This window comes from Chanodichthys erythropterus, chromosome 14, assembly GCF_024489055.1.
Source record: "Chanodichthys erythropterus isolate Z2021 chromosome 14, ASM2448905v1, whole genome shotgun sequence".
In the NCBI taxonomy this organism is placed as follows: Eukaryota; Metazoa; Chordata; class Actinopteri; order Cypriniformes; family Xenocyprididae; genus Chanodichthys; species Chanodichthys erythropterus.
In genome coordinates this window covers 41317036-41336951 of record NC_090234.1, presented here as the reverse complement: position 1 = coordinate 41336951, position 19916 = coordinate 41317036, and the positions used below count along the sequence as shown (strand labels likewise).

Below are 19916 nucleotides of genomic sequence, written 5' to 3'. Positions count from 1 at the left end.
TTTAAATGGTTCACATTTTCCTATGTTCTCCTTGCTGTCATATAGTGTTTCTCTCAGTGAATGGGACACAGATTTTACTAGTAAAATTTATAAAATGAATAATATGTGTCAAATAATGTTCTTAGTCTTTTCTTTCTGTGGGGGAGACTACAATAATTTACTATGAATTAAATGGAAATCAAATTAAATACAATTGATAGTGTAACCAAAATACCAATAATGCCCAAAAGAAAAAGAAAAAACTTAGCGTGTGACTTTTAATTATAAACAAGCCCGAAATACACAGGTACTCTTATTTTGAAATGTCTGTACTATTGCAGGCTGATCCTTCAGATTCTTACAATCATCTAAAACATTTTATATAAAGGCCATAAAGTAGACATTGTAATAATTCATCAACTTGAGTTCATTAGCAATCGCTTGGCATAAATCTGCGCTTTTCATTGATTGAGAATCACTTTGAAGCAGTCTGAAGCGCTTTTGCGTGAACTTGTAGAACGCGCAACAGCGCCCCTTGTGACTTTGCAAAATGCAGCACCCATTTGAATGTTAGCGGGAGTAAACAGTTCTGACGCACACATAACGAGTAGGTACGAAACGACTAGTTAATCAATCGCGGATGGTTCCATTATCTTGAGCGGATATAAAAGTATAAGAGGATAAAAATAATAACAGCAAAAATGTGTCTCCGAATATACTTGGGCGGCCGTTATTATACGTGGACGGCCCACCCAAGTAAAGTCTATGTGTGGGAAGCACTTGTAAGTATTTAAATCTGCTTCGGTCGCAGGAAACAATCGCTGTATGTTGAGCACAGTCTTAGAATGTTTTAGCTAGTCGTTAAATGTCTGCCCGGCTTTAGGTGCATGCTGTAACTGTATTTAAGGGCAGTTTCAAAGTTGCTGCAGTATCATAACAAAAGTGATCCAGAGCAAATGCAAAATACAGACTAAACCTCCATCTTACATAAACACTCTGCCTTCATCTGAATGAGTTTCTGAGAGAGAGAGTGCTGTGGCTTTTATGGTTAATGTCTGTTTTATCAGCACTGACCTCATTGTTTTTGACAAACACAAAGCCTGGCACTGGATGAGTCAAGAAAAAAAACATACTAAACAGGATGTGCTTTTCAATACCCACATATATGAAATGACATTAGTGCTGGGAAAGTTTCTATAATTTGACCAGACTATTTTTATGGTCCTGAAGCAAATTAAGCATGACCACGTGTGCTGGTGAGCGCAAACTTCTTTGATGAACTATAAAAATACGTGATTAAAGACATATTAAAGATTTGTAATTCATGTGTCTGAAGCACATAATAAAACAGTTAAATAACAGTTCATAATTTATGATTGGTCGGAAAAAGTGTTCTAAACCTGTATGACTTGCTTTCTATTGTGAAACACACACACATATACAGGTGCTGGTCATATAAGTAGAATATCATCAAAAAGTTGATTTATTTCACTTATTCCATTAAAAATGTGAAACTTGTATATTATATCAGTCTGTGTGTAATGAATGAATATATTTCAAATGTTTATTTCTTTTAATTTTTATGATTATAGCTGACAACTAAGGAAAATCCCAAATTCAGTATCTCAGGAAGTTAGAATATTGTGAAAAGGTTCAATATTGAAGACACCTGGTGCCACACTCTAATCAGCTAATTAACTCAAAACACCTGCAAAGGCCTTTAAATGGTCTCTCAGTCTAGTTCTGTAGGCTACACAATCATGGGGAAGACTGCTGGCTTGACAGATGTCCAAAAGATGACCATTGACACCTTGCACAAGGAGGGCAAGACACAAAAGGTCATTGCAAAAGAGGCTGGCTGTTCACAGAGCTCTGTGTCCAAGCACATTAATAGAGAGGCGAAGGGAAGGAATAGATGTGGTAGAAAAAAAGTGTACAAGCAATAGGGATAACTGCACCCTGGAGAGGATTGTGAAACAAAACCCATTCAAAAATGTGGGGGAGATTCACAAAGAGTGGACTGCAGCTGGAGTCAGTGCTTCAAGAACCACTACGCACAGATGTATGCAAGACATGGATTTCAGCTGTCGCATTCCTCCACTCTTGAACAAAAGGCAGCGTCAGAAGCGTCTCGCCTGGGCTAAAGACAAAAAGGACTGGACTGCTGCTGAGCGGTCCAAAGTTATGTTCTATGATGAAAGTAAATTTTGCATTTCCTTTGGAAATCAGGGTCCCAGAGTCTGGAGGACGAGAGGAGAGGCACACAATCCACGTTGCTTGAGGTCCAGTGTAAAGTTTCCACAGTCAGTGATGGTTTGGGGTGCCATGTCATCTGCTGGTGTTGGTCCACTGTGTTTTCTGAGGTCCAAGGTCAACGCAGCCGTATACCAGGAAGTTTTAGAGCACTTCATGCTTCCTGCTGCTGACCAACTTTATGGAGATGCAGATTTGATTTTTTCAACAGGACTTGGCATCTGCACACAGTGCCAAAGCTACCGGTACCTGGTTTAAGGACCATGGTATACCCCACAGAAAATTATGGGGTATTGTGAAGAGGAAGATGCGATATGCCAGACCCAACAATGCAGAAGAGCTGAAGGCCACTATCAGAGCAACCTGGGCTCTCATAACACCTGAGCAGTGCCACAGACTGATCGACTCCATGCCACGCCGCATTGCTGCAGTAATTCAGGCAAAAGGAGCCCCAAAAAAGTATTGAGTGCTGTACATTCTCATACTTTTCATGTTCATACTTTTCAGTTGGCCAAGAGTTCTAAAAATCCTTTCTTTGTATTGGTCTTAAGTAATATTCTAATTTTCTGAGATACTGAATTTGGGATTTTCCTTAGTTGTCAGTTATCATCAAAATGAACAGAAATAAACATTTAAAATATATCAGTCTGTGTGTAATGAATGAATATAATATACAAGTTTCACTTTTTGAGTGGAATTAGTGAAATAAATCAACTTTTTGATGATATTCTAATTATATGACCAGCACCTATATATAGTGAAAGTCAGTGGGGTTCAATATTCAACATTGTTTTGGACCTCATTGCCTTTAATTGTACAGACAATGGGACATATTCTTCAAAATGTCTTCATGTTCCACATAAGAAAGTAAGTTATACAGGTTTGGAATGACATAACACTTTAAAAGGTGCTGTGCATAATTATTTGATGTTAAAACACTTTATCATAAGCCAGATTGACATGGCAACTATAGACAGGTAAGCAATTTGTATAGGGTGATTATAGCAAATAGCATAAGTGCTGGTCTCTGTGGCGCTTTAAAAATTACTTTGTTTGAGCAGCCTGACATTGGACAACACCGGCACAAATACAGGAGAAGTGTCTGAGAGAGCTCTTTGGTCAGTTTGGTGCCAAAAATGGCACCAGAATTACATACAGCACCTTAAAAGTACATGTATCCAAACAGGTACACACACTTTCACTCACCGCTGTCTCTGATCTTTCTTCCTGTAGTGGACTTGCGGAGTAGGCTGCGCCCTGAGCTGAAAATGGTGTTTAGCTCATCTAGGGGGCTAGTGAGGGGTCTTCCATTGGCAGGGTTGAAGAGCAGAGGTGAGGAGGAGCAGGAGTGAGCTCTGCGGGGCTCTGGTCGTGAGGTCTTCACTGGTGAGAAGGGAGGCTTGGAACTGCTTGAAGGCGTCTCTGCCAGACCGTGTGCCATTTTATGGGAGACTTTGGGGGAATCGGTGCTAGCCACAGAAGCTGCACGGGTCAGGGCCAAGAAGTTTGCCTCAGGGGGGAAGGGGAAGTGAGAAGGGGGGCGGTAGGGAGGTGGAAGTACTGCCGGAGGGGGAGGAGGGGGAGGAGTCAAGGGTGGCGTGGACTTGTCTGGCATTAAGACAGAAAGACTTGGTGAGGAATCAGCCCTTTGCCGTGTGTACTGGGGTGAGAGTGGGCTCCCCCCATCCTGGCTGGTGTAGTTAAGGTTGGTCTCAAACACCGGCAGCTTCTTCACCTCAAGAGGGGTAAGGGGGGACTCATCTGAGGCGGGTGAGCAGGTGACAGGGGATGGAGGGAAGACCAGAAGTGGGGGACGGTGTGGAAGGAGGTTGGGGAATGGAGCTGGAATGTCACATGCTGTCCCATCCTTGCCTGGCTGCTTTCCCCCAAGAGTGCCGGAGTGCTCCATCAGAGTCACAGGCCTCTTGACTTCCAGCACTGGAGCAGGTAGGGTAGTGGTGGTGGGATTGACAACTTCAGGCTTGACCACAGGAGTTGACCCCACCTCATCAGGTGGGAAGTACTTCATCTCCTCATATACCGCCTCGCTCAGCTCTGGACTGTGGGAGTCAGCCAGGCTGAGGGCTCGTGAGGCCCCTACCATCTCAATATACACATCCTCCTCGTCCTGGCAAGGGTAGAGGCTTAGTACAGAAGAATGGGGGCAATCTGCAGATGCTGCTCGCTGGAAGAGGCCCAAGCAGTGGCCGCCTCGTACCAGGCTGACAAGTTTCATGTCTGTGGGGCGCGCAGGAGAGGGTATAGAGATCTCCTCATAGGAGCCTGTCAGTTTGGTATTAGGGCTGCGTTTAGGCTTTGGGGGTGGGATTTTCTTCATGGTGCTGTAGTCATCACTGTGAGGCCGTGGTTTAGAGAGAGCTAGAGGCGTAGTCGGATGATGGATGGGTTAGGAAGGAAAGGAAAAAGCCATTTACTGGAATGCCAGGAACAATTCTCAATATTAAAAGTTAGATGAAGACATTTGTGCTTTGTTGTACAAAACATGTACAGTGCATGGCCAAAGGTATGTGGACATTTCAAAACACCTACATTGTGCTTACGGAACATTTAATTTTGAAACCATTTTCTTTAATAGCAAGTTGGTATTCTCTTAACAGTTTCCAATTCCACTAGATGTAGGGACATGGATGCAGGGATTGCTCCCATTCTGGCTAAAAAGCATTAGTGAGGTTAGATCCTAATGTTGTGTGACTGGGTCTGAGTCCAATTCATCACCAAGGTGTTCATTTGGATTCAGGTTTGGGCTTTGTGCAGGTCAGTACATCATTTATTTTAAGGTGTCCACATACTTTTGCACACCATTTAGTGAATGTTTGAGCTGATATTTATACGTACGATCAGAAGGAGACAGCTGTTTTTTTGGTGGGCTTCCAGACGGTGAGGTTTGACCCTCAGCAGGGCTGTCTTTGGGTGCAATACTCAGCCCTGCACTCACTGCCTCATATGATGCACTCAGACGTGTATTTGGGTCTCGTTTGGGTTTGGGAGGAGGTTGTTTTCGTGGGGAGGAGAGGTTCCCTCCATTCCCCTCCTCAGTGGAGTGTGGCACAGGCTGAAGGGCTGCTTTGATTGATGTCCCAATGCTGGAGTGTACCAAGCTGTCCATTACCAGAGGGAGAGGCACAGAGCTGGAGCGGAAATGCCGGAGTGGTCGGTTCCCCCCACGGCCTGCCACATCATTGACCCTCCCAATTTTTTCAACAACCCTAAACAAAAGGATGAACGGATGAATAATTCAACAAATTTAAATGGTAAAACTGCTTATGGGGATATGATTTCTAGTGTAATTCATCATGATTGGTATTACTTGGTATCTTGCAAATCCTTATTCATATGTTCATACTTTCAATCATTTACTCACTATCATGCTAGAAGCATATGTCCTGTCTCAATGTATGATGGGTAGTGAAGGTGCTAAGCAGCTGCCAAGTGTGATAGGATAAATCTCAACCTTCATAAAATCAATACACCAATGTCAAGCTGTCCATTCGTATGTGGGCTAAGATTTCAATACACTACACCAACCGCTATGGGTGTTTTCTTAATAAAGATAAATAAATACAACCTTAATAATTACACAATATACATTTATTAATTCACAAAAAAAACAAACAAACAAACAAACAAACAAACAAACAAACAAACAAAAAAAAAAACAGGTACCTTGAAGCTAAATAGCTTATGTTATTAATTGTATAATTAACTGATAATAATTAATTGATTTGCTTTTCAGCATGCCTTAGTATTAAAGACTCAGAGTCTTCTCAATTTCAGTACACATTTTGTCCCTCATTATAGCAGAAAATGATAACACCAAATTAGCATGACATACAGAACCAAAGCCTGAAAAGATTATTTACATTGTTGATTGTTTAAGTCTAAGCAGCTTCCTGTAATACTATAATGTGACATGCATACCCTTGTTTGATATTTCCCCTTTAATCTGAGCTACCATCTGTTGTTCTTGCAGGAAAGGTGATGGAGTGTTGGGGTGGATGGTGTTCGGGGGAACAGGGGGTGGTGTGGGGTTACAGTGACTTAAAACCCTAAGGAGATTTCAGCAACCCAGAGTGGGGGTGGGTCTTATCTCTCTCTGATTAGCAGTATGGAGTTCCTCTTGACTCACTGATTGCGTTTGCCACATCTAGATTAGCTATGAAACCCCCATCACCCAATCACAAGAACCTCCCTCATTTGTGATGCTAAAATCGAATGTATGTGATGTGTGTGCATGTTTTGAAGAACAAGAAGCCCACCCCCATCATAAGAGCAGATGGTCATACTGTATGCCGATTTACTGAGACCACCCAAATACACCTGTGTTTATGTTTGTGAATGTATTTCCATTGCAGTTACAAAAAAAAAGGTACTAGCATTAACTTGGCAACCGTTACTGCCCATCATAGGGGTACACGATAAATCGCAAATAACATGAAATCATGCTTAAACCAATTTGGCTTAGTGCAATTATGAAATCGCAATGGCTGCAATTTTTTTTTTTTTTTTTTATGCACAGTTTGTCAATGAAGCATGACTTTGTGATCAGTAGTAAATGATGCTCCATCTGAAAGCACTGCGAGTTTGAATCACTTATAATGTGCATTTGAAAAAGCAACACATGCCAAACATATTTCCAAACATAAGAAGCATTTATGAACCTCTTGTCCAACAAAAGACAACATTTAATATGTACACAGAATAAGGTACACAACACATTATTTCATAGTATTCTATACAGTGATAAAGGCTATGTCGATTAGCATTGAAGTATAAATATACTTTATTATCATGAAAGTACCCAAGAAGAAACTGAGATTAACCATACATTGTCATAGTCATGTGTTTATTGGTCATGTTTAATCGTTTGAAAGCGTTTCAATCTTGTTTATTCAGCTACAGTGATGGTATGATGCCCTTAAGGATTTCCTAGAATGACGTGCATTATATCGTACTTCTGCGTACTGGCATATTTGGAGTTTCTGAGCGGAAGCACCCTCTGGCTTTCAGATAATGAAAGGCTTTCTGATGATCACAGAGCCATGCTTCACTGAGAAGCTGTGCATAAAAAAATGCAGCCTTTGCCAAATTGAGTGCGGTTTAATTTTGATTAATTGTGCAGCCCTAGATTGGATAAAGCAACAAGCTGCTCAATGCTCTTTGTTATTGTAATTTTATTATAGGTAAGGGATGGTCTTGAAGTGGAGTGCCTGAAAGCCCCTTCACTATGGCTAATTCAATCAGAAATTTTTGCTATTTTGCCACTATTAATTATTAAAAAAAAGTATATTTTTGCAGATCTGATCTTGATGTGGACAGTTTGCATAGTTCTCATTGCAGATGGTAGTACGCACTGTATGTGCCACTGTTATAGCATCTACGATTGAACTGTGATCCATCTTCCTTGTTGCTGAATTCCCACATCACTAGCAATGTCTTAAAAAGTACAAGTACTTCTGACATCAGTGCAAATGCAAAGCTGCATTCTGTTCCCATTCTGTTTACAAAGTGAGAACAAGGAGAACGAATAAAACCTCCCATGAATTTTTAAAGGTTCCTCAATCCCAAGTGGAAAAGGCATATTTTGCAGTGTCTGATTATATTAGACACTCCAAAATATGCCTTTTCCACTTTGGTTTGAGGAACCTATAAAAAGTTTTATTCGTTCTCCTTGTTCTCCCTTTGCAATAGCAATATAATTTAAACAAGGGGTGTCCAAACCCAGCCCTGGGGGCCACTGTCCTGCAGAATTTAGCTCCAACTTGCCTCAACACACCTGCCTGGAAGTTTCTAGTATGCCTAGTAAAACCTAGATTAGCTGATTCAGGTGTGTTCAATTGGGGTTGAAGCTTAACTGAGCAGGACAGTGGTCCTCCACGAGCAGGATTGGACACCCCTGATTTAGACAGAGTATATTAAATAATCCCTAAAGTGGAAGATCCTCTCAGGAACCCCAATATGAATGTGATTATTACCTTTGATATGTATTTTAAAAACTAATTAAACAATAGAGACAAAACTTCTGATCAGAGGACAACCTTGTAATCTATAGCGACCTGAATTCAATAATTGTATTAAATCGAGATAATTGTGCATATTTCAAATTTCAAATTATAAGTGATCTAAAAAGATCACTAACAGTTTGTGGTTAGTGAAAAAAAAAGAAGTCTGCTATGAGATTCACCTCTTTGGTGAGTCTTCTTCTTTGCCCACAGGTTCCGGTCGCTCGCCCAGTGGTGGAGCGCTGATGTGACCCCGGAGGCGGTCATTTTCTCGTGCGATATCGGCTGCGTTTTGGATGACCAAGCTGTCGTAAGCGTGCATACCCAAGTCCTCTGCTCCCTGCAGGAACCGATGGACATTGCACTGCTCCTGCTTCCGAGAAGTGAGCCTGCGACACACCTGCTGTCTGGCCAACCAGCCACGCACCACTGAATCACATACACATGAGTGTAGTAGGTGAAGTAAAAATATGAGTCGAGTGACAGATCATTCAATATGAACACACTCTAGCGATCTCTTTACCTTTCTGACAGATAATAATCTTCCTGTGCAGCTGATGGCAACGGTCATTAAGGTGATCAGCCTGCCAATATCTCAAGAAAACTTTACTGGTGCCCATCTGAACAGAGAAGAGGAAGAGACATAAATAATCACATTAACTCTGTTTCAAAAGTAAGCAGTGTGTTGCTTACTGCCTTCTGTATATACACTGAAGGTAAAAATGCTGCTTGTTCAATTTACTTAATTAAAATGAGATAAAGCAATTACTAAACATTTTATTACAACTTAATCCCATTGTGTTCAGTCCATTTTTGATTAATCAGTTTTGTTGCATTTACTGAAAACTGCATGAGTGGATTTTTAGTTCTCAGCATGCTTTGCATAGGACTGGAGTGGGAGACTAAATGATGAAAATGTTTAAGGGAAAGACTGGTTTGTGTTTAATGTTCAGGTTGCTAAGCTAATGCTGCAATATACAAGTAAGCATTATAAATACATAGCACACACACAAGTTAAAAGTAAGATAGTATATTTTAATTACACCAATCTACACTTCTTATAAGTGCCGGAAGTGGCCAAGCATCCACGGGAAAACAAAAAATATACTCCCATTCAAAAAAAACTATTGAGATTTGGGAACCTCTCTGATTGGTGGATTTCACATTGGGCAAGTCATAAATAGACACAATTCTCCATTATATTTAGCAGTGCAACATCACAACCTGGCAAAAAAAGTGCCGCCTTCTTTCTTTTTTTGTTCTTTTTTGCACAATAATAAATTGCATTTTACATTATTAATAGGGCTGGGACAATACATCGATTAGCAATGCAATGATTCAGGATCGACTGTGGTATTTTCTTTCTTAAATCGATTCTGAGCTTACTTTTAACAGCAGATGGCACTATAGTTTTTAACTGCACACTCAAATGCTCACAAAGAAGACTGCTGGACAGTGCTCGTGCGTTCGGCTGAGTCATGAAAGTGGTTAAATATACTTGCACCTTGGCTCAGAATGCTTTTATGAGATTAAAGGTGCAGTATGTAAGAATTCTGTCTGCTAGAGGTCGCTTGAAACCTGTTCAAAAAAAAAGCCGTAGTTTGATGACGCCAAGTTTGCGCACGGAATCTTGGGACCACATGGACATGTGGTCTTCACCTCAACGGATGGTGCAAAAGAACAGGGATAGGTCTCGGGAAGAAATCATGTTCATGGATGCGATTATTAACGTTATTGTAGTATGAAGTAGAGCAGGAGCGAGTGTTGTGGGCACTGAACGAGGCCACTGGAGCGATTGCGGAACTTTTATTATGCCACAGACGCCGGCGCCGCTTCCGCTTTTCCTGTCATGAGTATGAGGTAACGCAGCTCTGTTTATCATATCAGAGACATTTGAGAGTGTTGAAAATTATGTTATAACATTACTTTGTGTGTTCACTCGGCGGCTGCTGTGAGACACTTGTTTGAGACACACTGCAGTAAGATAGACCGATTTTAGAATATGTTAAATGTTGGATGGCTTGTGTTGATAAATGGCATGCAGTTAATTTTAAAACGTATTGCATGATGGAGAAAATTCTGTATTACTGTCACTTAAAATAAAGCTGCATCTGATTATGCTATGTTAGCTACTTGACAAAATAGTGTTTTTCTCTGAAGCATGGTAAAGCATGGTACTCGCAAAAAATAAAGAAAATTAGATTTAAACAAAACTAAACATTGAGCTATATAACAATGATTAGATTTCTGTCTATAAATATATCAAAACAGTTATTCCCTTGTCTATTAAAACGTGTAATATATTAAAGCGTCTTTGGTGTTTCCATGGTTTTTACAAAATAAAACCAGAAACCGAGGGTAACGCGGGTATGACGCAATTGAGAGGCGGCGACTAACACGTCCCGGAGCCTTGGTTAAAATTGCAATTTTCTCACGATTTACAAAATTTGGGATATTTTAAGTACTCAAGTGAACAAAATATATAACACTGGCTAGTAGTTTTTGGATATTTTACTGCAAAATTCTTACATATTGCACCTTTAATGTAAACACTGCCCACTGTGAACACCCTTGTAAAACTTTTGAACATTATGAATGATTATTTTAGGTTTAAGTGTGTGTGTGTGTTAAGGAACTGAAAGCAAGAAGAGTATGTGTTTCTAAAGCACATACTGTTGTTAAAAACTAAGCTCAGAATCGCTGAGAAAGAGTCACGATACATCAGTTCTCAATACAAAGAATCTGGAGCAATTCTGATATTTTCTGATGTATCTATCCCAACCCTAGTAATTAACTCCAAAAACATCAGGTATATCTTATCTACCAGCAGAAACGTAAATCGGCACATGTGATGCTTCTCATTATTAAATGGAATATAAATTTAATATAAAGATATGTATAAAAATTGGTCTTGTCCGCAATGTTGAATGCATTCTCTGTCCCTAAACCTCAGTAGAAGTCTTTGGAAACTCACCTGCCAGCCCTGGAGTTTACAATGCTGCAGAATGTGGCGGCACTTCTCCTCTGCGGATGCTTTCTTCTTGTCAGTGAGGATAGTATCCACCAGCTCTCTGTATCTGCAAAAACAAACATACAAAACATCACTGTCATCCAAATATTTTGCTGCAGAGGAACTATTATGTACATATTACTGCTTTATCATTGCAGGATAGTCACTAATGCCTGTACTGAAATGTCGTCTGCATGGATCATCAGTACTTCCTGTTGACCTGTTTAATAGGGCTGTTTCTGCTATTTTCAAATGCAATAACCATCTAAGGCTACTGAGTTTAAGCTATAAAAGCCCAATCCTCAATCATTTCCCTCCCTTGGTGGGAGAACCCATCAAGAGATGCAATTCGAGGGTCAAAGGGTTTCAGAGTCTGGATGACCTCTCAGCATCTGCGGCGGTGTCTGTTGGCAAGGCAACCATTCACAGAGAAAGGTCAAACTTGGAAAGCTTTGCTGCATTGTTTTGGAGTAGAGGGATCAAGCATCTGTGGTGCGTGGGGATAAGCTGTAGACACACCCCTCAAACACGTGCGTGTTGGTGCGTTTGGATTATGCATTATGAACATCTGGCGCAAGGGAATGGTGTTTAATAATCAATGATACTGAAGGAATTTACAAAGGAAGAACTCGAGCATTCATGATGTATGCTAATAATATTTCAAAACAATGACCATTGCTTTTCAGGCTTGGGTTCAGAACATGAATGTTAATTTACAGATTATTCATTCATATAAATCAAGGTCTATTCAATAATGTAGGCCTCGATTTCCACACAAGTTTACGCTTCATTGTAAAGTTTTAATGACATTCTAATTTAAATGTGATGTTGTTACATTGCAATTACACAAATAAATACTGAGTAATAGCAATTAACAACATGCACTTGCATGTTTTTAGGCTTAGTGTTAATTGAAAGTACTTAATTGATTTTTATTAAAATAGTAAATACATAAATAGTAAATAATATGTAACATTGGCACATTTAAATAAAGTGTTACCAGAATTTTTTTATATTATGAACTTCTGGACACAAGATGCTCCCATACAATTGCCAGGGTGATGCATTAGTATGATGATATAATTGTTTGAAATTTTGAATAGATTAAATATTTGAGAGGAGAAGGCAATATTACTCACTAGGTGTCACTGCATTTACAAAATGAAACACTGATATCAAGATAATACAACATGTATATGATAACAGCATATAACTCATCCAGCGGTTACTATATGGTTGACAGTAGTTGACGGCACCTTAATGCTGGTGGCCACCAATGAGCCACACATATCCTGAAAAGTGAAGCCAAATCATTTTGATCATAGGTCATAAACCCCACCCTATCCATGTAATAGAATGTGACTCGAGCCAATTATTAATTATTCAATTAATTTATTTCCAAGGGTGGTTTCTATAATTTTAGGTAGTTCTTATCACGTATTTTCAAGTGTATGTTTTTCATGTGAGTTTGGTTTTATTTAGTTATTAGATGCTATAAAACTGGGGTGTAAGTCATGATTGACAGCTGTGCTTGTGATTGAGTCTGGGGGAGCAGGACCTCAGCTTCACCTCAGGATCACTACTGCGCAGACACAGGCTTTGAGCGAGACAATAGGCACTGACCGTTTCTTGGATATTTTTGGCTTAACTTTTCTACAGTCAAAGGAAGTGAAGACAAGTCATCCATCTTTTTTTAGAGTCTATGTGGCCAATTATAAAACAGAAGGGGAAAAAATATTCTGCCACACAAAATCAAGTCGGAGATGATAGACGAAAACAAGACACTGTACTCTGAATTTAACAGATTAAAAACATTTAAATAGATATTGTAATATCATTATTGTAAATTCTATTGGAAATGATAATAATGATATCATGACAGCTCTATTATACACCATTTATCATATGTGAAGGGAATTCATTACACATTTCTCTACACATTAAAATCCCCAGAGTTAAATCAACTCTGCTCAGAGTACATATGGTCCCTCTCTAAATAGTGTTAAAGTAACACTGAAGCAGAGTTAAAGTTAATGAGATAATTAAGCAATTAATAAGGCTGTGACTGACTCTTTTCTTCAGTGATTCTGCTTGTTAACAGCAGGTGTTCATCAGTAATGCACAATCATCAATTAATTGATTGCTTAATTATCTCATTAACTTTAACTCTGGTTCAGAGTTATTTTAACTCTATGTAGAGAGGGACCATATGTACTCTGAGCAGAGTTGATTTAACTCTGGAGATTTTGCTGTGACAATTTCACAAATCTTTAGTTGCCTCATACTCACGTATGTCAATCACGTTGGCAATAGTGTTGTCAAAAGTACCGACCGTGTTAATAGGCTATTAGCAAGCAGAATGAAATATCAAATTTGTGAAATACTTTTGGAAAGACAGAATGTTTCCCAAACCAGCAATACCATCAAGTCGGTACTGAAATTTTAAAATGTGATGCTTTGAGAGCTGTTGAGCAGATTCATGAACACTTCTGATTGGCAATTGTGTCCACGTGCTCATCAAATATGCCTGTAATTGGCTACAATGATCAACGCTTCAAAAACAATCAATGACGCTCTTCATGGAGTGCTTCCACAGATGTACACAGGAACGTTTGAAACATTTGAAAGCGTTTTTAAAGTGAGATGCTTTTTTTTTTTCATGTTTTAGACATGCTTTCAAATTCAAACACATCCATGTGCTTTCAAATGCTCCCATATGTTGATCAATGTACCCAATAACAGACATATCTGATGATGGTAGAGGTGTTTACGAATCCACTCAACAGTGTGCAAAGAATCACATTTTAAAATTTCAGTACCTACTTGGTATTGCGGTCTGTACTTTTGAAAACACTATTTTGGAAAACATTCTGTATTTTAATGTCTTTTTCAAAAAATATTTCACAAATCTGATCTTTCATTCTGCTTGCTAATAGCCTATTAACACCGTTTAACACGTGGTGAATACTTTCTGGCATGCAGCTGTTTTATGGGCCATTAATGTGTGATGCTCGATTCGTGATGAAAGTGGTGTTCTTTAAAAAATGAGCACAGTACACATACTCTGGTCAGGTGGCGATATTGAACAGATGGGAGGGTGGGAGAAGTCAGGGATGCAATGTATTGTGGAACAGCGACAGGCTTCTCAATGGGCTCAGTCAAACACTTGCTTTAAGCCTTAAGCCAAATTAACTCAGCGTCTCCCTTTCAATGTGATTTACAGCAGCCTGGTGCTTCTAAACTTCCCCTAACCCTTCCTCCGTATGACCAAGACCAACGGCATCCCACAGGAGTCATCAACCATGAAGGGAGCCAGGGGAAACCAAGGACCTCTTGTATATGAATATGAAAATTATTGATGCCCTCACAGTTTGTAGGGCCTTTGGGGATTGTGTCATATGAGCTCAACAGGGTCGAACTGCCTGGTAGTTAAGCTCCGAATTGGGGTTATGAGATGGGGGGAATCTAGCTCATATTCACAGTAAATAGCCACAATAAAACAGCAACAATGACAACAGACCATCATCTCTTATTCTGAGCATCATTATGGCGATAAGAACCTCTGTCAGGAAAAAAGCAGGGACTGTGCTCCTGTATAAGCATGCATATTAATGCATAAATCAAACTGCCACACCTCTCAAAGAACTGGAGCTGGGTGTATTAGAAAAAAAAAAAAAAAAAGAGAAAGAGGCAGAGAGTGCATTATTGCAGGTTTTCCTGTTCCCAGCTGTTATCCATTAAGCCTCTCACTAGGTGAAAGTAAATAAATAATCACACAAGTGCTTATGTAGAACAAATAAACCAGATGAAATGGGAAAGCAGAGCCAAATGGTGGTTCATCTTATGAAGATCTTTTAAGATTGAGAAGACACATTTTACACATGCAATATTATATCTGATGTATGCATTACGATGTATACTGTAGGTGTATATGGAAAGAAAAAAACTTGTGCATTTAAGTAAAAATAAATAAATAAATACAAAAGAGGAGGTGAAATACCTCAAGCTGCAAGATTTGATGCATCATTCATGTCCGTATTAAAAACGGCGAGATACGACAACATGTCTGTATTGTATTACTATTTTTTTTCTCATCTGCTTCCTGATAGCACATGTACATCACATATATGTCTATTTGTTGTGTGCGTTATTCTAGATCAGTGGTTCGTGAGGTGACAAAAGGGGGTACGTGAACAAAATGCTAATAGTTCATTTAATTCTACTTAAAAAATAATACTAAAACCAAGTGTGTTTTTCTAACTGCTCTAGTAAATCCAGTACATTTAGTCAAATTACCTCATCATTTGCAGTCGAAAATTAATGTATCCACTAGGGGTGTGACGAGATCGTGGCACGAGATCTCGCGAGACTAATATGTGACGAGATTTCTCGTTAAGGCGAAAAGTAGTCTTGTAATGTTGCCATGACAACGTGTTAGGATGATTAGGAAAGAATATGCCACCGCTTCGTTTACATTATGCCTCCACTGTTGTTTTGCTTTGTATTTAAATAAAAAACATTTAATTCAGTTGGATAACGGTCGCCGCCGCTCCATATTTACAGAGTTACGCGCGATCGTGAAAGTGAAAGTAAACGTGAGCGCGCATTCAAACGCGATTTCAGTACCCCGCATTTTGAAAGCGGCTCCCTGATGAATACAGATATCTCTCAATATGAAAGCTATTTTTGGCTGGGCAGTCTAAAATTCCTGTCTCGTCTCGTCACACCCCTAGTATCCACACATACCACTTATATCGCGCTAAATTACTGCTGTTCTTGACAATGTACCTTTGTAAAAGTGGGGATTCAGCACTTACTCGCATGAAGAACAAATAGACATAGATAGTTGATTAATTTCGATTTAAGACTCGAAATTTCTCAGATACAAAAACATACCTTGTGTGAGTGCAAACATGACATTATTATACAACAGGTTAAAAAATAAAACGTACATTTTAAACACAGTACTGTCAGTATTTACTGTATTTTGCAATAAAATAATAGTTCTAACGAAAACCACAGCAGAACTACAACACACGTCGGTGTTTCGCTAACAATTCTGCGGCTTTGAACAAATCGAGAGAGTCAATGACTCAATGATTCATTCACAGCCACTTGCTTTGTTACGGAATGAATGACTCGATGACTCGCTCACAAAAACAGTGACTTGCTGCCACCTACTGGCGGTTTTAGTTTAATATTTAAAAGTTTTATTTAGTTTTACCATCATTGCATATTTCTCTATTGAACATTTTTATTTAAAGCATTTATTTTATAAAGTTATTCATAAAGGTAAAAATATGCACTGGAAAATCAATTCAGGGGGCAAATAGTGTCCCTTAATGGTAAAGGTGTGACTGCAGTCGAAGTGGAAGAGAGGGGGAACGCAGAAGGATGGTAATCCCTTCAGGGGGTACTCCAAACTAAAAAGTTTGGGAACCACTGATCTAGATGTATTTTTAAGCCATTTGTTTATGCAATACATCTCTAAATTATAGCCTGTTAAATACACATTTAACAAAATGAAGATGTTTATTATTTACAATGTATGATAAACTGCTTTAAATGTCAGCAAGGATGGATTCATTTTTTTATAATGTTATTTCTATTTCAAATAAATGCTGTTCTTTTGAACTTTCTTTTCATTAAAGAATCATGAAAAAAAGTATAACAGTTTACACAAAAACATTAAGCAGCACAACTGTTTTTAAACTTAATAATAATAATAATAAGAAGAAGAAGAAGAAGAAAATGTTTCCTGAGCAGCAAATCAGCATATTAGACTGATTTCTGAAAGATCATGTGACACTGAATACTGGAGTAATGATGCTGGAAATTCAGCTTTGACATCATAGGAATAAATTATATTTTAAAATATATCAAAATAGAAAACACTTATTTTTGCACTTATATGCAGAATAAGAGACTTCTTTATAATGATGGATGTGTATTTTTAGGTGAACCACCCCTTTAAGGATAGTTTAATAAATATTTCCATTTCTCACTGCCTTTTTTACATTCAGATCACATCAGAATACACCTGGCGTCTACTCCAACTCAGGTCTATGTATTTGTGAGCCTGTGTGTGCTGTGTAATACAGCAATGATGCTGCACAGCGTTTTAAGGTGGATGAGTAGTTTGTCCTGAGGCCTGAGCTAAACCGTGATAAATAAGCCTGTCATATTCATTAGTGCTGGGCTAGAGAATATCACACACCTCAAGCTGCACACCACAATTCATTCATAAAGCCCAAGAGAGAGGGTGGCTAGTATGATGACAGAGAAGAAAAAAATACTGTATACAAAGAGTCAAATCATCCAAGAACTTATTGATCGCACGTCACACATGTGCAAAACGTACACCCATTCAAAAATATAATAACTTTCCTTTTACCCTCACACATGCTTATGAATGGCTTGATGGAGGCGCGGGAGGTCGTGAATGGGTTCTTTGTGACTCGCAGCCTCTTTCTGGCCTCGGGAAATCAAGGCGTCCTTGGAAGAGACGTGCTGGATGGAGGGTACACACGACTCCACATCATAAGCAAACACAAAGCCGCATTTATCCAAGGCTTCACTGCTTTATTTACCCACAAGTCAACAAGAAAAAAACACACACATGCGGTTGCACAAAGACTGGCACATGGCACTATAAAAGTGGAAAATTGTTTGTAGTGTTTCGTCCACTGTTTGCTGAGGGCAGTGCAAACAGAATGATAAGTGAATGGCTGATAGAGCTGGGAAATATGTCAGATATTCACAATATATTCATAATGATTTTCTGTCGACATTTCACACTTATTTTTTGTCTTAGAACATAATAATAAGTTTTAATAGCTTTTCTCAAAAAAAAAAAAAAAAAAAAGTCTGATTCAAATGTTTCCATGTGCCCTTTTAAAATGTTTTAGAAAAAAATATATTTCTGTCATGACAACTCTCTTCAGTGTTTGGCATGGTGATGGCAGAACAGATCTGCTATGCTGCTGCTGCTGTTGCAGAGCAAGTACTGGACTTACATAATACATAAACATAGGCAATGTGACGGTATCAAATTTTCATGTTGCGATAATTGCTGGAGCTTTTATCACAATATACAGTATTATCACGATATTGAAATAAGTTGCAAAAAAAAAAGTGTTGTCATAGTATAACAGGTTTAAGAACTCTTTTTGTAATAACAAAAATAACATAACTCTGAATGTTTAAATACAATAATACAATACACAAAAAAAAAAAAATATATATAAAGTAAAATTTCAGATCAAACAGATTAAAGTGCAAAAGAATTAGGCTATAAAGAACAGGTAACACTGTACAATAAGGTCTCATTATTTAATGCATTAACTAAGATTGAGCAATAGCTACATTTGTTACAGAAAGTATTATTTTTTGTTAATGTTAGTTTAGAAACACAACTGATCATTGTTAGTTTTATCTCAGGTCCATTAAATAAGTTCTTTTGATTTTAGAAATGTTATTAAACAGCAACTAAGAAATTAACATTAATAATAATTAATGCTTTACAAGTATTTTTATTGTCAGTTTAGTGATAATGAATTAACATGTTAACTAATGAAGCCGTATGTCTCAAAGTTTTACTGAACAATAACACATAATCAGAACATTTCTAATCATAAGGGCATGTTGTAGTCCAGATTAAATTATAAAAATGTTTAAGTTTGGAAATAAATAGCCTATTAAGTCTTTGGTGCTGTGATGAACAACATTGAGATTACAAAAGAAAAAAAAAAAAATGTAATCTGTAATCTAAAAAATACTTCACTAGCGCAGTTGCTTTGTTTGCGGGGTTTCTAGGGTAAAAGCTGCATTCTGCTGTTCCATCAGCGCCCTCTGCTGTCAGAGAGTGAACGCGCACTTTCATTCAGCGCATCTCCTTCACTCGTTCCGCCATGTGCTTCTCATGCATGTTGGGCTTGTTTACATCTGAGCGCGTGTCCTTTTGACGCAGAATACAGCAGTGTTGTGCATTTTATACGGTTGATGGGGAAATTATTCTTAAATGCATTATACACATTTTAATAATTGGTAATAAATTATTATTTATGGTATTTTGAAATGCCTACGATAACAATATCGTGCATATTCATCATTGTGATATATCACATTACAGAATATCGGCACAAGTCTACATACGCGACGCTGCTGTGAGCAAGTAAGACATGCTGCTGCTGTACAATATATTGTACATGAACTACCCATAGCAGATCTCTACAAGTGGAGCTGGGGAAGGTGGAGGCTTTCTGAAAGTGCACTGCAATGCTAAGGCAGTGTATTATCGAAGTCCCTTTAACCCTTTGAGCGGTACGGTCCCACATATGGGAATTTTATTTCTGTGCCCCTGGGCGTACGGTACCACATATGGGATTTCGAACGTTCTGCGACGTCACATAACTGCCAGATTCAAACTGTGCTTTCGCGCTCTGGCTACAAGACGGACGCGCGCAGCTCTTGTCATATATCACAGCTATGCAGTGTTTTCAGTCACATAATGTTTCTTTTAAGGTTTCAGACATTTAAATATGCATAAGCACCATTAAAACAATACATTAAGCGTTTATAATTTACACATTGATGTCCGACATCAGTGGAAGGAGCAATAACAATCCATTCATATACAATTTGCCGATATTTAT

At 38.6% G+C, this 19916-nt stretch overlaps 1 protein-coding gene across 1 annotated transcript in view; it reads right to left on the bottom strand.

Annotated features, from left to right (window-relative positions):
• The window catches only part of myo16 (myosin XVI), a 203165-nt gene that overhangs the window by 29698 nt on the left and 153551 nt on the right, over positions 1-19916 (bottom strand). Inside the window, exons 27-31 of the mRNA XM_067410402.1 lie at positions 11227-11329; positions 8776-8872; positions 8435-8681; positions 5089-5459; positions 3439-4611 (exon numbers count right to left, since the gene is read on the bottom strand). Of these exons, the coding sequence (XP_067266503.1) occupies positions 3439-4611; positions 5089-5459; positions 8435-8681; positions 8776-8872; positions 11227-11329 (1991 nt within the window). The remainder of the gene's footprint in view (positions 1-3438; positions 4612-5088; positions 5460-8434; positions 8682-8775; positions 8873-11226; positions 11330-19916) is intronic.